This window comes from Lytechinus pictus, chromosome 3 (assembly GCF_037042905.1).
Source record: "Lytechinus pictus isolate F3 Inbred chromosome 3, Lp3.0, whole genome shotgun sequence".
NCBI lineage: Eukaryota > Metazoa > Echinodermata > Echinoidea > Temnopleuroida > Toxopneustidae > Lytechinus > Lytechinus pictus.
Window position 1 is genome coordinate 47,776,923 of NC_087247.1, and position 16,154 is coordinate 47,793,076.

The 16,154-nt window shown below is 33.2% G+C and overlaps 1 protein-coding gene across 1 annotated transcript; it reads right to left on the reverse strand.

The window, feature by feature from the left end:
* Positions 1-4,745: 4,745 nt before the first annotated feature.
* Positions 4,746-15,764, reverse strand: LOC129257116 (eukaryotic translation initiation factor 4E type 3-B-like). Its single transcript, XM_064097230.1, has 6 exons — positions 15,693-15,764; positions 14,334-14,428; positions 13,373-13,433; positions 9,373-9,439; positions 8,454-8,609; positions 4,746-7,097 (listed from the first exon to the last, which is right to left on the reverse strand). Exons 1-6 carry the CDS (start codon positions 15,759-15,761, stop codon positions 7,057-7,059), a joined length of 489 nt encoding a protein of 162 aa, XP_063953300.1. The 5' UTR covers positions 15,762-15,764; the 3' UTR covers positions 4,746-7,056.
* Positions 15,765-16,154: the final 390 nt, after the last annotated feature.

A 16,154-nucleotide genomic window follows, 5' to 3' on the forward strand; every position in this document is an offset into this window, starting at 1 on the left:
CGCCAGCATTACGCAATTCGATATAACAGCAGTGCTGACTTTGAAAACAGCTAATGAATAATTATTCACAGAAGAAAACATTAATATGATAATAGAATATTATGTCCATTGACACAAAATGACCTTTGACCATGATCATATGACCTAAGACATGTGCAAAGCAATCATTCATAGTTGATTACCCTTATGTCGATGTTTCATGAGCTAGATCTATAACTTGCTAAATTATGATGCCAATTCAACACATACTCCCAACACCGCCAGAGTTCATTGACCTTTAAATGACCTTTGATCTTGGCCATGTTGCTGAAACATGCACAGGGTATTCAGGGATACATTGCTGCTCTTATGTCCAAGTTTCATGAACTAGATCCATAAACTTTTAGTTACATGTATGATGACAATTCCATAAATTCTCCCAACATTACCCAAGTTATTTGACTCTGAATGACCTTTGACCTGGATCATGTGACCTGAACCTCGCACAGGATGTTCAAGGATACTTGATTGCTCATATGTTTACGTTTCATGAACTAGATCCATGAAATTTCAAAGTTATGATGACAATTCCTCAAATATCCCCAAAATGGCCAAAGTTTGTTGACCCTAAGTGACCTTTGACCTTAATCATGTGAATTGAAACTCAGGCAGGATCTTCAGTGATACACTATTACCCTCATGTCTAAGTTTTATGAACTAGGTCCATATACTTTCTGCAGAAAAGCGGCATCTATAGTCTTGCTTTGCTATGCAGACGAGACAAAAATGGAACCAGTGTAAAATCATACCTGGGTAGTCATCTTTTCTTTTGCAAGTAATGAATTAATTCCTTAAAGAGAAGAAAAAACACCATAGCTAGTGTTAAATGGCAAGTCCAACACAAAAAGTTGATTTGAACACCAAAAGAATAATCAAACAAGTCTCATGCTGAAAGTTTCATCAAAAAGTATAAGCACATCCTGGTCGGTATGCAAATTAGGGAACTGATGATCCACTCACTTTCTCTTATCACTATGAAATATATTTACTTTTTCCTCATTACAATGTGAAACAAAGTTTGATTTCTCCCTGAATATGAGTAATTGCATTATTGTAACCTGTTGTGATTTAATGAAGAGTCTTGTTATTGTCAAATTTGCAAAATATGAAATATTGCATAATTCAAGAATAAATATTAAAAAATAGCGAGTTAGTGACATCATCAACTCTCTCAGTTGCATATGACTGTGTTGTGTAGAACTGTTTTGTGAAATATAAGCAAAATTTTAAAAACTGTCTTATTTTACATCATATTCTGAGGAAGTTTTAGTGTTATTTTAGTTTGATTTTCCTCTTAATTTATCATACCAACCTTTTTGATAGGGTGGACTTGAATTTTAAAGGCATATGACATTAAAATCACATAAATAAAAGTTTGAAGTTCAAACATCTAAACATCAATTCATATCATGACTAAAATCTGCACTGTGCAATACTTGACCATTCAATATCCCATTAGGTATAAGTCACATTAAAGCATGTCAAATACTTTGGCAAATTTTTAGTAATATGAATCATACTGAAATATCATTCTAACATTCCAATCTTACAGAATTTTATTGACAATCATATATTTTTCTATTGATTAAATCTTTGTGAAAATCTGATGGTTGATCTTTTTGGTAGAGTGATTATTTGTGGTTTCTTTTTATAATAAATGCTTAATTACTTACTGGTATCAAAGAGCTTAAAAGCACAAATTGTATGTATTTCTTGCCAAACCTAATTTTGTGTATTAGTACCTTGATATCATACTAATAAAGCTCGAATTGAAATTTAACTAGTGTACATCTTACTTGATAAAATACACTCTTGGACATGTATTAGCCATTATTCGTTCATGGAACATAGGGAAATATACCCCAATTTCAAAATTCCAATTCATTCAATACCTGGAAGCTTTTACAATCCATCATGCAAATAAATTCAATGCATAAAACACCCAAACCTCTTACAAAAATATATTTCTGTTATGAACACACAAATTAATAATTCAGTCTGTTCTTCCGACCAGCATGTACATACAAAAATAAAGTCTAAAAATATGAGATAAAACATGTACAACAACATTCATTGGCAAATTATTCAAGATCTATACATATTGATGGCCATTAAAAATGTTGGTATTTTAAAATTTTTGTGTGTCATTTCTTAAAAATTTAATTTATGAACTTCAAATAGATGCACAATGAACACATTTATTTTTTTACTGTCCTAGATTCTTTATCGCATAATCAACATTCCATGTTTCATATTATCAATTTGGTAAAATGAAAGAGAACAATATCTTTTGAAAAAAAAAGAGGGTGAGAGTTGGAAGAAAGAGAAGATTTTCTATTCAAATAATAGAAATTTACAGAGAGAGAGAGAAAAAGAAAGAGAGGGAGAGAGAGAAAGAAAGAGGACAAAGCAATTAGGATTGAAGAACATTTATGATATCATTGACTAACATTATAACAGTCATAATCAAACAAAATTAAAAAATCATGTGCTCCAAATGGTATATAACATAAGTGAGTGACTACAACCAAATACAAAGGGATTTCAAAATACACTATGAACATTCTACATACTAAATCTAAACTCCAAACAAATTTACAATTAAAATAACAGCTATAACCAAACTAGCCAAATACTGATGTGAGATATAAACATAAATCCTAAATATAATACTTGAGGAACGTATGGCATCCTAAGGCATATTAAATATCACTGAGTTATGTTATTTTTTCCTAAAATGCTTGTCGTCAATAACTGCTGAAACAAAGAACAATCCATTCTCTACCTTTTAAGATTCCAATAACAATATTTCTTTCACCCTACAAGTGCACTATCCATTGATACTTTTTTTGTACCAAAAAGAATACAAACATTCAAATGATATGAGTTGTCAAGTCAAATTTGGGTTTTAAAAGTGCAAGTTCTAATTATCTTTCACTCGTATACATCCCCACCCCCCTCAAAAAAAAAAAAAAACATGTAGAGGGGAGTATGTCGGAAATACATGACCACTTGAGTAATGAAAACCAAATTGACAATTATGTCTAAAGAAAACTGTTAAATACTCAAGGACAAATCCATGTGAAAAGATTAATAGTAATTAGTTCATTCAAATTACATGTATGGAGGGTAAATTGAAAGACAGTAATTCTGCAAATTCTGCAGTCACAAACCACTGTATATAAAGAAGAAAAAAAAAGACTTATATTTTGATAAAATTTCCCCTTTTTCTCTAGCAATGTGATAAATACCTCCTCATCTCGAGCAAAGAATAGCATTTATCTACAGACAGATAGTCACTTGTTAAGTTAATACCATACCATCTAAGAAGGAAAGTAATGTGTGGTGTTTCAATGATAGCTCTCTCTCTCTCTCTCTCTCTCCCTCTCGTCCATTTTAGTTCCTGTGAAAAAAAATTATGACATTGACTACACACATTCGAGCAATGCAAGGGAAAATCATTTCACACACTGATTTAACTGTTAACAGCAAGGACGGATTGCAGTTCTTGATAGGTTACAGCTAAAATTGTTGGCTTTCAAAACAGTTTGAAAAACAAAATGCTAAAAATGTAAACAACAATCATGCAAACAGATGGTAAATCTATTCCCAACAAACAGTTAAGTCTGAAGCTATAAAATAGCCCTAAAATTTTAAGTTAAAAATTCCAGTTGTTCTCTCAACATTATTTTACCTGGTAAAAGTAGGCAAATAGAAATTTCAAATGAACTTCAAAATACATATTATAATATTATTAGACCTTTTAGGTGTGCCCAGAATGATTTCAATATATTTTACAAAATTACAAAATATTTGTAATATTTAGAATGAAAACAATTAACTTTTGAATTTGGCATGAAACACACACATATTGTAATGAAGCATTATGAACAAAAGGACACAATTCATGTCAGACTGAACAAAGCCTTTGCCACTCTCTGAGGGTTATCACAAAAAGACCCCAATAAATAAGGTATGCTGTAATCTTTCTTTAGGAACTATGAAAAAAATCACTCTAGACTCAAAGAAAATAATATAGTTCTTTTGTAGAAGCTCAACAAAGATCAAACCCCAAACTCCCATTTCATGCTTTTCCATTTACTATCATGTATAAGTAAACTTCTGTCAGCTGGTGGGGAGCTTAGGTCTGTGATGCAAAAGTATTTCTATGTGATTGTGCACAGCAAACCCACTCAACCTTATTTCGCATTCCCTCATTTCTCACAACAGTTAAGGGCAAAATTATTGTTCTTTCAAATTTACAACATTCCCCTACCCTGAGCAGCACATAATGTATGGTTGTGTTACATAATCATAACACTGAGAGAATACTGGTGCATGCATGCATGTGAAATATGATGGTTATGAACTGGTTGTCTCCTAAAAACCTGAATTGAGTCATATTATATCTAAAATTGTGTCTTCACATCATCTAAAATGAGTTTGCAAACACAACTTACACTAAGAGGGGACTGCTAGTCAGCCTAGGAGGATTCTGCATGATAGAAGTTTCTAACTGTTACTTCCATTCAGCAGGGAACAGCATACAAGATGTATTTTGTTTATCATACTATTGATTTTATCTCATTTATTTCTATATTTTACATTTCTGAGCAAAATATCCTGTCTGTTCATTTAACAGAATACCTAATCTAATGTTAGACAGACACAGCATTGCCAGCAACATATGAATAATAAATACAATTCATCTCTTTAATCTAGTTTCATAATACAAGTACCAGGAATAATGTAGTATACATATCATATGTCCAATTACACTAGGCTACCTATTAAAAAGAGATGTCCACAGACTGTATTTTAAAACCTACAATTTAAAATAAAATACACCAAAAATGTCTCACATGTTTATACTGCATGTAGAATATACCACTGGCACAAGGATATATTTTTTGTTGAATGTCTCTTAAATGTGAACATTATGTGAATATGTAATATCAATACATATTCTCTAAAAATCAAATCCATCCAAATTTTTAGACTATGGATTATGTACTCACTTCAGCAGATACTTCACAAAATATTAAAATGAATAAATAAAATATAATTTCATAAACTAATATACATTTTGTATTCATAGAGTCTTACTAAATTTTGAAATCATTAGTTCTGTTATCGATAAACTCTTTATCCTTGTCCTGTAGATTATCGCATGTTTTTGCCACTTAGCGATTATCGAGAACTTTTCTCTCGTTGTCGATAATGCGGGCCAGTTATAAAGGTCTAATTGCTCCAGCTGTTAGCGATGTTATTGCTATGAGGCTGTCTCGCACACCACAAAAGTTTCATTTGTGACAAACTTGACGGCTATGATTGGTAATTTATTGGGCTGGATAGGGCCAATCAATGACAGCGCTGGATGTTCAAGGGCGCGTGCACGAGGGCTGGCCTCTGCAAACCAGGTGAATTTGGGAATCATGAACATTAAATAATTTGTTGCTGGTTTGGACATTTAGAGTTTAAAATATCAGCTAGACAATAAAAGATTCGAAACCGTTACAGGTAAAGTAATTTCTTTCTTTTTATGGGTTTTCTGTCATAATAGTTTTCCTTTGTATGGGTGTTATTCGTTTCGTCATGTTCGTAACTTAAGAAATGTAAGCAAGTTATACGGACACCGACAGTGCACAATCTGCGTAGCCTAAAAGCTACGGCACAGACATGGACGGGGTGCGGCCTTGTCTAAACTGCCGTGGCGCATTCAATTTAAATTCAAAACCGGCCTATAAATAAAATGTTCGTTCGTCAAAATCGGTTAGATATTTTTACCAATATATCGACAGAGAATTTTCTTACCGATAACAGCACTAGAAATCATGGAGGTCAACTATAAAGTAAATTTTCCCAAAGCTTAATCTGAAGTTATATATATCAAAACTCATCAAGCATAATTTTACTGCTTCATTGAATTAAATACATTTAGTGTTAAAAAATAGGCTGGTGTGAATATCCCTGCAAAGAAGATAATATACAAAAAATGCATGCAGCCGAGTGCGTTAGTGGAAATGCAGAGCACGCGAGGTTTCTTCAGATAGGTGCTGCACTGTGCACGAGCCGCTGGCGGCGAGTGCCCAGTGTGCACCATCTGAAGAAACCAAGCTTTCTCTGCATTTACTTTTACACATGACAGAGCAAGTGCATTATTTGTTTTATAAAATAGCAACACAGAAACAAATTCTTAAAAAGTTACAGTACAGTTTTGTTGAACTTCTCCCGGGACTTCTACCGCACTAGTCTGCTTGAGCGTGCAATGTCAATTTTCGTTGCACACCTTTTGCACTGCCGTGCAGTGCACAAAAAAAGTTGGATGTCATGTGACGCGTATTGGCCAATCGCGATGCTTGAAATAATACACCTATTTTATAATAAAAAATAAGTGTATCATGAACGTTGTGGCAGTGAGCACATTCATTTTCAAAATACCTTATTCACATTTAAAACATTATAATTTATCTACTGCAACAGTACACACTGCTGGCATAGCAGGGAGTGGTTTTATTACACCAAATGGCCACATCTCTATGCCATCACTGGGCTTTTAAATCAACAAGTTTGGACTTCATGTTTCCATGCAAATGTAAGGCTAGCTATTAGTATCTTACTTCTTCAGCATGAAACCACCTGCCATAATCCTTCATCATCCTGACCTCATATATTTCAAACTCATATGGTACCTGTTGTAAAATTCATGAAACTCAATGTGAAGAATTCCACCTGTCCTGGCTAACGTAGGCTTGCTTTCAGACTTCACATGCTTGGCCCATTGGGCAGGTTTGACTAAATCATATCTATATGTCTTCTAACAGGCCAACAAACTGAATGTAGCTCTTTATCACTCAGCTCAGTGATATGGCCGACCTAAGCAGTTAAAAATATTGCACAAGATCAACAAGGATGGATGGTAGCCGACTGAAGCCATCTGGGGTGCTTCCAATTCAATCTTCTTTATCATTGGAAGTACACAAAGCCTAACAGTAAGAGTGAAAAACAACAGAATGTCTAAGGTCTATTCTTCTCAAATGATTCACGTTGATGGTGTGCTGTAGAGAAAAAAATAATCAAAATTAATTGTTAGAATAATAGCAAAAGAGTCACATATATTTGTTAATACATCCAAACAAACACATTGTCAAACTGTATGTCACACAGGTGTTCCATGAAATACCCTAATTTTACAGTTACTTTTCAAAACTGGGACATTTTTACATTTTGGCAAACACTGAAAACAATCTATACAGGATCACTGTGTTTCACAAAGATTTATGTATAACTTAGAGTCGCACTTAAATGCCAACGCGTATGTGATATGCAACATGCAATCTGCAGTATTCCCCGTCCTCTTGGCATGATCTGACCAATGCAAGGACGCTTTTATACCACACCCAACTAGGCATTTAAGTGCGACCCTAAGTCATACTTTAGTTTTTGTGAAACACCCCCTAAAGTTGATCATTGAAAAGACCTATATGCTTTTCACATTGCATTTCCATAACCCCATACTATCCTTAACCCCGGACTATCCTTAACCCCATACTATCTTTTTTTTGGATTCACACTGTCTTTCTTAACCCCATACTATCTGCTTAGCCGGGGTTAACGACTTAACCCCGGACTATCCCACAGCTCATGAATATTGATGATTTTACCATACAGAGCGTGATTAACGTGCAATTTTGACTTCTGTGATTGGCTATTGCTTAGCCCCACTTTTCCTTAGCCCAGTTTTGTTTCACACTGCATCTCTTAGCACCGGAATTATGGTGCTAGCACCACAATGAGCCGGCTAACCCTGCTTTTTTGCAGGGCCAGATAGTACCGTACTATTTACCGCGCTAGCCCACTTTGCTAAAACATAGTGTGAAAACGAAGTGGGCTAAGCTTAACCCCGGAATATTGGTGGGGCTAAGGCTAAGGCCCCCCCTTAGCCCCACCAATTTCCCGGGGTTAAGAAAAAAAAGTACAGTGTGAAAAGCATACTAGAGAGCCAGGAAGGGATATTAGTTTTCACCTTTTATCAGGACTATTTTTCCCACATCAAATTTGTATATCCTCGTCTTTCTCCTCCACATAATCCCTTTTCTTCAAAACTGATGCTGATACCAACAGCTATTTATGACCCATTTTCACCCAGCATGTAGAACTGTCCATGTTGAAATTTTTTGTGTGTGAATGTTCATATATTTGGAAGATTTGATCTAATAAATGATGATTGTAATAATAAAGCAAGCCCAAGGATGATCTATAAAACTGACAAATATGGGTGAGTCTGCCTAGGTCAAAGTTCTTGGGTCCATAGATATCTATTGACTCAGGGCATTATCTGGAAAAAATGAATGCTTGGAGGCAACTATTAGATGTCAGAGAAGGTTGAAGGGTGCACGTCTCAATGAACTTACGTTTGTAGAAAGTTGCCCTGAAATCTATGTCTGGAGTTAGGGTCTGGACCTTGTCAACTATTAAAGCTTGCTCAGAAAACCGAGAGTACCTGTTCCATACTTGTATGACATCATTGGTGTTCCTTATACTCACACTCACTCCACAGATTTCATCATCTACATGAAAAATGGGAATGTCATTAGTTAATGAAAGTTAAGCTTATGGAAGCACAGAAAAGTGTATGAAACAATTTATCATAATTTATTCATTAATTTACTTCATTTATCAATTAAAAAACTCCATATCCATATTCTATTTTATTGGTCATAATGAAAACTGAATTAGAAATACTCCAGAAATTCTTTTTGCCCAATTGATCGTGGGCCCAGCAGTGTAGTGCCAGATCAATGAGCCTTGAATTTTTAAACGCCAAACAGGTTCAGCAGTAACTCCATCTTTTCATGTCTTTTGGTCTGACGTGGCCGAGGCTTAAAATCCCGACCTCCCGGTTGTGAGACAGACGCTTTACCAACTAAGCCAACACACCGGTCAATAATGTATTTCATTGTACATGTATTTCATCAACATAAACAGACTGGTACATAAAGACTAGTTTATATCTAGGTTCTGAAAATTACAATTTAGCATTACTATATCAAATGTTGATGAGAAATTATCATACAAGAAGTATAGTTTGACTTATCAAAATAGACAAAAAAGCCATTACTAATTTAAACATAAAGCTAATTGAATTGCAACAATGCAAAGAAGGCAAGGCTAATGCCTCCATGTGGACATGATTTTGCATAATGCCTTGTTTGCTTGTGATCATTAGACCAAGAAAAGCTTGTGAAATTGTTTTAATTACCCATCAGAAATTTCATGGCCTTATATTTTTGCACAGGTAAAGAAGTTCAACATTAAACAATAATTTCCCACCTGGTGATATACTGGTTGAAAACTGTTCCCCTATCGTTGCTAGTAGTACCTCTTTCCATAATTTGGTCTGTATGAAGGGGAACAGGAATAAAATGAAGAAAAAGCTATTACAGAATGTAACATGATTATAACCACACAATAACAGGAAATAAAAACAGTTCCAGACATTTATGTTCAAAATCAGGTTAGCTGTCATTAACATTGCACCCCCCCAAAAAAGGAAGAAAGAATGAAAAAAAAAACAATAATCCTCTGTGCTAATGCCCAAGAAATTATGCAAAACTCAGTCTTGTCCTCTGTCTGATTCATTAATGCTGGTGTAAAGTATGAGCAACATGACTGCAATATATAACAATACATCATAGATAGTAGACTTGTTTACTGCAAAAAAAGGGGTGAACGCTGCATTTTTTAGTACAAATGTGCCTCTTGGCATGTATATTCCTTGAACCCATTGGAACATTTTTATCCAAAGAGACACTCTGTATCTATGCAAATTAACCCTAATTAGCATAAAATTATGTAAATTAGCCTCTAAAATGAGTAATTTACTGAAAACACTTGTAAAAATGAAAAGATACTTCATAAAAATGTCAAATTTGATGCAAAGCGTTTGTGGAAGTAGCATAAGAAAACTAATGAATAAAAGAATGCGGTAACCATACATTTCATTGCCTAATTTGCATAAATTGTACACATTTTCAATAAAAAGTGCCCCTTTTTCAAATGATTCTGGATAATCTAAATTGAATAAAACTATCAATAAATGTGGTATGTAAATAATAAATGGTAGGAATGTGTCTTAGGGTTTGGGAAAGACATTGGACAAACAAACTTTTGAAATATGCAAATAATCTCTAATTACCGTAATTTATGCATAAAACTGCAAAATGCTTTGAACATTAGAAAAACCGCCTTAATAGTAAAACATGTCTTGCTCGGGAAAATCTAATTATGATGAAAGGAAAGGAAACTGTACATGAGAAAACTATTTCTTTTTAATATTCAATATTTGCATTAAATTCATTTGTTTGTGATATTTTTAGTGCATAATTTCCATAAATTATGCAAATTAGTACTATTTTAAGCTTTTGTGTGATTTTGAATGATCTGAATTTAATAAATAATGATATATGTTTTAAACAGGGTTATTAGAAAGTATTCAGGCACAAGGGATTCACTACATCTATGCAAATGACCACTTATTACCATAAATACATATTAATGAGTTAACCTAGATACTAATTCCATGAATAGTGTAAAAATTTTAATCACTAAAATTAGGCATTTTACTAAGTACTAACTTTTTATGAATGTAGGAAAAGAAAACATTTACTAACGGGCTGGTTAACCATCCATATTGTCGTCTAATTTGCATAAATTATGTATAAATTATGCATAAATTACCAAACAATATGCAAATTCAAACATAAAATGGCTAATTTTCGCAGTTTATACCTGATTCCCAATTAAAATGTGGCAAAACTAAAATTAACGTTCATATTATGACATGAAGAGAAAAGTGAATACAGATAGAACATTTTGTTGGGTGTAGATACAACTTTTAATATTATGCTCATTACAACTAGTATAATTATATAGTTCAAGACTGTGTATTATTTAATTGCTAGTATCAACTGAATTGATTCTCTTCTAACATAAACATGGGGATTATATTTACAAACGTTGGTCCCACAGTTAAAGAAACTTTTAGAGTTCACAGTCTGAAACTTTAAGAGTTTCCTAAATGCTGCGATGCCACATTTAGCAAAACAAATTTTATATTTATGAAACCTCTTCTGCTCTTGGAAAAATTAGAGAAAGACAGAAAAGGTTTCTGTGAAAGCTTATTTTGAGCCATGTTTTAGTCAAACGAGTTACTTACATACGATGTTATTTAAGGAACTCTGCACTTCAAACATTTTCTTGTTTATGCTTAGTTCTTACTTTGTATTTATATTATTGTTATCAATGTAACATTATTATGTCAATTTATGGAGAAAAATAAAACATTGATATGCATGTTACATGCATTGACGTTCTGGTAACTGAAGCCTTATCCCATTAAGAGCCTCTCGAAGGTACTCCCCATCCCTTTCTCAATATTAAGAGTTATATAATTTTTATTCGAAATTTTTGCTATCATTTCCTCTGATATTTTGAAAAAAAAGAAAAGACAAAGAGGTCCTGGTACATTGAAGCCTATACCCTTTATTATTTATGTTGCTTTTCAAAGTAGCCGCATCACTTTTCTTTGACTCTATTAGTCTATTTAAAATATCTGCATGTTCATATCGCCCCATCTGTAATAGGGGTGCTTTTGCTGAATATTAAATCAGCTTCTATTTTCATGAACGTCCAGGAGGCATAAGGATTAAATGAAGATAAATCCTGATAAAATAAATTATTTTGGTAACGTTTTTTTTTTCGTTTTGTCACATCTGCCGGAATTCCAGGGGGTGCTGTATATGGAGAATAATACACGCAATACCCCCTCCCCAAAAATCTTGGGGGTGCTTCAGCCCCTGCTTCCAGTGCCAGGGCCTCCTCTATCGTTACAGATGCTGCTTTTAATAAGTGCCCTTTTCCAGATGAGTGCTTCATTAAGACAATATTTTTAATATACATTGTCAAAATAAAATCAGGGTGGGGCAAATTCGACAGGCCCCCGTAATGTACACTAACTTATTTTCATAGGATATAAAACAATGCCTTTTCTGTTTTTCCAAGAGGAGAATGTAAAGCGGCTTTACTGTGTAGTAGAAATGCATCTTTCTTCCGATAGGTGCACTAAAAATATTTCATTTTTACATAGGAAACATGTTGACTGATGTATCATAATTCTTTTCCAAGTCGATAATACAAGTCAAACTGGCTTTGTAAAGTAGCCGGAATCCAGTTTTGCCATTTCGGGGTCTCCAAAAGATAGATATTTTAATAAAGTTAAAATATGGATTGAGGTGGGGGTACATTCGTCATGATGTGCCAGAGCTTCATTATAATAACCTGCAAAGCAATGTCTCCTCTCAGTTTTCCAAGAGATGCCATAAAACAAATGGTGTTTAACCGATACCGAAATGCATTTTACTCGTATATACCCATAGCTTACGCTGTGGCATACACACCAACAAAAGCGATACGAGAAGCCGATGGAAGCTATTGTGTTGGGATTTTATTATCTCGAATGACATACCATCGATCACTTTATAGTCGGATTCATGAGTGTGACTGTGACATAGAGGTTTGTTTTGGTCTCGTTTTAGCGCAATATCACGTAATACATTTTGACATATTTGCCCTCTTTCTAAGCAAATTAAGACACTAGTACTGTCATGAAGCATATCAATGTTTTCGCTAATATATTATCTTTCTTGTAGAATGTTGACATTGTGCATTAATTGCTGTTATTTATAAAACAGTTCAGGATTCATGAAAAAATACTCTTTTTTAAACTATAATTTTCATAATTTATGTAAGTTAGGTAATAGTAAACAAGGATATCCCAATTATTTTAAAACAATTTTCTTCCCTTTTTGACCTAAAGTCTTTGTTTCCTATTTTAAAGTAGTTCTGGTTAAATATATATTCTTAAATGCCTGTTTTCACTATATCGACATAATATGCAAATTTATGCAAATTACTTGCTTATTTGCATAGATACAGCATGTCTCTTTGGATGAATCTTTTTCTTTTGACTTGAGGAGCATTTGTGCCAAGTGGGACATTTGTACTAAAAAATGCAGCGTTCAACCTCTTAACAAGTCTACTAAGAAGGCCAAATACTGACCTGTGGTCAGATAAGACACCAATCTAATTCATGTATTTTAGCACAAAGCCAGAAATTGATGCAAGGGTATCAAACACTTACAATCAAGCCAAAGGACATTTTTCAACCAACCAACCAGAAGTCACCTTATAACGTTCTAAGAGAAATGTCCTCTCTTGAACCATTTATAAATAAAGCATGATGAGAGTAAAGAGGAAATTTCTGGCTAATTACCGTATTCTGCTTTTGAACTTTGAATTTCCAATCTCCTCCTTGTGCATTACATGGGTCTTCCCTACAAAAACACATCAAACAAATGCAGAAATCAATGCCAATAAAATTATTGAAATACAAAACTTGGAATAACGGTACCTTTTATACACAAAGAAATATTTTATTGCAAAACCAACAATGAAAAATTGCATAATTAAAAAGAATAACAAAACAATTTTTTTTGTTGTTGACATATTATGACATATATTTGGACATATTATTAAAATAAAATTACCAGTGCTTTTAATGTTATTCTAATATGTCAAAATAAGAATTTAAATATTTCCAAGGCCATCTAGGCCATGGCCGTGGATGCACTTTCAAATCTTCTCAATGGTGTCATATATTTTTTTCTCTCTCATTTTTGCTTTGATAAAACTGTCATAGAAAGAAAAATGACCTCGCCCCAAAATATAAAAAATTTAACGAATGCATTATAGCGACAATGCCTCAGTGATATTGAACACATTGATTTAAAAAAAATGCAACTTTTACTAATCAATCTATTTCCAAAACCATGATTTCCAGATGTTTACCAATACCATATTAAAAAATGTTTGAACACTGTCTTTTTTTCACACTGCATTTTCCTGAGCTGGTGTATTAGGTAGTAGTTCAGTACTTACCTAATATTATAATCAACTTTTTTATTTTATTTTTATTTTATTTTATATCAAACATAAATATTGTAAACAATGATTGGAAATAACAGAAATTTATCTTTTTCAATTGTCGCTTTATATTGTATGGATAATGGTATAAAACTATTCTTCATACAGAATAACTACACATAGTTTGTTAGACTTATTTAAAAATCATACAATTCTAAACGATGCTCAAATTCCTTTGAAAATGACATGCTTTTCAATTGAACCACCGGAAATGAAAAATTTCATAAGTCATTAATAGGAAATAGTCTTACCACAGGGGTTTTATATTACCCCTCATCAGGTGGTAGCTGAAGCGTAGGGGTAAGTCACTGGCATCTGGAATATTGTTGTATACTCCCCAGAAATTCTACAAGTGAAACAACAAATTTCAAAATAAAAAGTGGTTTACAGCCAGTGGCGGATCAAGCCAGGTTGAACACAAAACCATTTTAGGGGCCATAAGGCTTTTGTACAATAGTCGGCCCCTAAAAAAGGCTAGATCAGCACCTTGTATAATAAAAAATAAATAAAGCACAATGAAAATAAAATAAACATCTAAAGATTTTTATATGGTTGTGATAACGTTAAATGAAATGAGTGGTTGAAAAAATATTCTGAATCTATACGACACCTCAAAAGAATAAACTAGAATTGATCAAATCATCTTTCCTTCAATGCTCCATTACATAATGCTTGTTTTGTAATCAGTTATTTATTATCAATTTTTCTAATAGAAGAACTGCCCACAAGTCATTCAAAGTCAAGATTTCAATCAAATTTGCAATTCATATGTAGCAGTTGTAAAATAGATTGTAGTGTAGCAACTTTTATGCAGCATGACCTCCATGTAGAATAAACTAAGCCATTGTGAATGCATTGATCTCATGGCCCTAATGACAACAATAATAATCCAAATAACAAAATAATTTCAATTAAAATAGGATTCAATTGTACTTATCCCATGAGAGATGGATACAAAATATTAAAAATTACCTTTTTTCTGATTTACTACTATTGTAGAAACAAGCTGACATTCAAATGATTAAAGGTCAGTTCACCTCAACAAAAAGTTGGTTTTATTTTAATAAAAATAGAAAATTCAAATAAGCCTAATCCTGGAAATTTCATCAAAATTGGTTGAAAAATAAGAAAGTTATGACTAATCTTTAAATTTCAAATATTGTTCACAAAATGGTTGAAAAAATTGATGATGCCACTCACTATTTCTTTTGCATTTTATCATATGAAATACAGAGAATTTCAATTTTTGCTGATTGGACAAAAAAGGATGCTTTTCATTTAATCGTCACAATACATGTAGGTTGCAACAATCGCAGCTACACATATCCAGGGAAGAATCAAACTTTGTTTTACATTGAAATGAGAATATTGAAATATTCATATTTCATGTAATGAAACAAACAAAAAAATTGGTTCATCATCAGTTCCCTCATTAAAATACCAGCCAGGAAGTGCATAGCTGTTTTGTGAAATCGAGATTAACTTAAAAATGATAAAGCTCTCTTCAGTGTTAAGCTTTTCTATGTGGAGGTGGGTGGGCTTGATATTTTAATAAGAAAAATAAACCTGAATTCAAATGTAAAATCTATTTGATTACATGCACTTCTTACTTCCACTGTTTTCACCATGTATATTTCTTCTAAATTAGCTTCTACCTCTGCTGCTGTTGCAATTGGCATCGATCTGAAAAGAAAAGATAAGATGAAATTTATTTCAAACAAGGCATAAGGCGATTTTGCGTCTTGCCCACTTACGGAAATAACCAGAAATATTGTGATTTGCTAGGGCACGCAACAGAATTGTATCAGAACTTTATTGTGAAATAAACTAGGATGGAATCACATTTGTATAAGAGTCTTGCATGTAAACTTTAATGTTGACCTCAAAATAAACTTTGACCTTACCATGTGACCTCCGAACACAATAACTTGCAGGTCTCCTAAGTACACCTACAACCCATGGCCAATTTTCATACCCTTTGTTTCAGTGGGCAGTGCTCGCTCAAGCATGAATAGTTTTCCAACTTTTTGGTGTCATTTGAAAGTTGTCTTTATTGGCTTCCAGATATGTAA

Coding starts and splice junctions, on each gene's coding strand:
- LOC129257116 (XM_064097230.1), bottom strand. CDS start 15,761: ATGCCAATTGCAACAGCAGCAGAGGTAGAAGCTAATTTAGAAGAAATA. Junction 14,429..15,692: donor ACATGGTGAAAACAGTGGAA/GTAAGAAGTGCA, acceptor TTTCACTTGTAG/AATTTCTGGGGAGTATACAA. Junction 8,610..9,372: donor TTCAACCAGTATATCACCAG/GTGGGAAATTAT, acceptor TTTTTCATGTAG/ATGATGAAATCTGTGGAGTG.